This window comes from Rhinopithecus bieti, unplaced genomic scaffold (assembly GCF_001698545.2).
Source record: "Rhinopithecus bieti isolate Rb0 unplaced genomic scaffold, ASM169854v2 scaffold_64007, whole genome shotgun sequence".
Taxonomy (NCBI): domain Eukaryota; kingdom Metazoa; phylum Chordata; class Mammalia; order Primates; family Cercopithecidae; genus Rhinopithecus; species Rhinopithecus bieti.
Window position 1 is genome coordinate 1 of NW_016824071.1, and position 1,704 is coordinate 1,704.

Sequence of the window (1,704 nt, forward strand, 5' to 3'; positions counted from 1 at the left end):
AGCTGCTGTGCCGCGCTGACTCCGGCCCGCTCTGCGCCGCCTGCCGCATGGCTGCAGGCCCCGAGCCACCCGAGTGGGAGCCGCGCTGGAGGAAGGCGCTGCGCGGCAAGGTGCGCGCGGCGGGGTTCCGTGCCCCGCCCCGGACGGTGCCCTGCGCCTCTCCGCCCCTGCCCCGGTCCCCCTGAGCCCTGCGCCCTTCCCGTCTCCACTGTCCCTGTCCCCGGATTGTCCCCCTCCCCTCACCGCCACGGGTCCCCGCTCCAGCGTGTGCTGGGCCCCTCCTTCCCGCGGCTTGCCTCCCCACGTTTCCTGCGTCTCTTCCGAGTCTGGTCCGCGTCCCCATCTTGGTGTCCCCTGCTGGGCGGTGCCTTATCTCCCCACCCCCTACCTTCTACGAAGTCCTTCCCCACCAGCGTCCATTTTGTGGTCCCCACCACTAGCTGTGCCCTGCCTCACCCTCACAGACCCCCTCCAGTTCCCACAGATTGACTCCCCCACTCACTGTTCCCTTGGGGAAGATATCACACCTCTCGGCCCTCTGTATTCCACTATGTCCACAGGCATGGGCCGCCTTCTCGTCTGCTCTCCGGGCCACCTAGCCCTCACTTGCACCCCCTGTCCCCTCTCCCGTCTTTCAGAGACCCGCTCTGGGAGTCTGGCAGCGGCGGGTCCGGGAGTCTGGAGCTTTTCCCATGGCGGGTTGGTTGGGGGATACAGAGTAGAAGAGAACAGCCAGTCTGGGGTCCCGCTCTTGAATACAGGGGAGGGGAAGCCAGCCAGACTGTGCCCCTGGGCGCTCCTCCTGCATTGAAGGCTCTTGCCACCAGGCAGAGTGACCCCCATCCGGCTCAGGCAGGGCAGGGTGTAGGGCAGGCTGTGTAGACCTGTGGTACAGACCGAAGTCACACTGAACAGGGCCACTTACAGACACAGAACTCCTAAACCCACCTAGACAGTCCCCTTAGCCCCAGCACCCAGATCCTTCTGAATAGGTGTGAAGCCCAAGAAACCTTTTGGCTGCCTGTGCGTTCCTGCCGTAGACAACAGGGCTTCGAGGTTATCTCTGGAATGGTCAGACTGTGTGCTTTCAGCTGGGGTGATGTCCTTCAGAACTGGGCTGGGTTGGGGGAGACCTGCCCACCCCTGGTGACCTTTCTCTGTTTCCAGGAGAACAAGGGGTCTGTGGAAATCATGAGAAAAGACTTGAATGACGCCCGGGACCTGCATGGCCAGGCGGAGTCAGCAGCTGCAGTGTGGAAGGCAAGTGGGGGGCCTGGGGCAGCCTGGAATGAGGGGACTGTGGACTCAGGGCTCTAGACAAAGGGACCACCAGGCCAAGCAGGCCAGGCCTCTGAACTGCTCAGCTGGTTGGTTGGAGGAGGGGCCTCTGGACTTCAGTGAGCTTCAGGGTATTTTCTAGGATGTTTGTATTTTCAAATAGAATCTAGCCAAAGTCGGTGGAAGCCTCTTTTCGCCTCACATTTTACCTGTAGGGGATGGCGGCATCAGACTTACTCTTTTTTTTTTTTTTTTTTTCTCAAGAGACAAGAGTCTCATTTGGCTGAAGTGCAATGACCTGCTTGTAGCTCACTGCAGCTCGAACTGGCCTCAGGTGATCCTCCAACCTCAGCCTCTGGGACTATAGGCATGTGCTACCACACCTGGCTAATTTTAGAATGCTTTTCTAGAGATGGGGGGGGGGGG

The 1,704-nt window shown here is 60.4% G+C and overlaps 1 protein-coding gene across 1 annotated transcript in view; it reads left to right on the forward strand.

The window, feature by feature from the left end:
• Nucleotides 1-3: 3 nt before the first annotated feature.
• RNF187 (ring finger protein 187) overlaps nt 4-1,704 on the forward strand; it is a gene marked incomplete at its 5' end in the record, with an annotated part of 7,402 nt that continues 5,701 nt past the window's right edge. Inside the window, 2 exons of the mRNA XM_017862111.1 lie at nt 4-110; nt 1,168-1,260. Coding sequence (XP_017717600.1) covers nt 4-110; nt 1,168-1,260 — 200 coding nt within the window. The remainder of the gene's footprint in view (nt 111-1,167; nt 1,261-1,704) is intronic.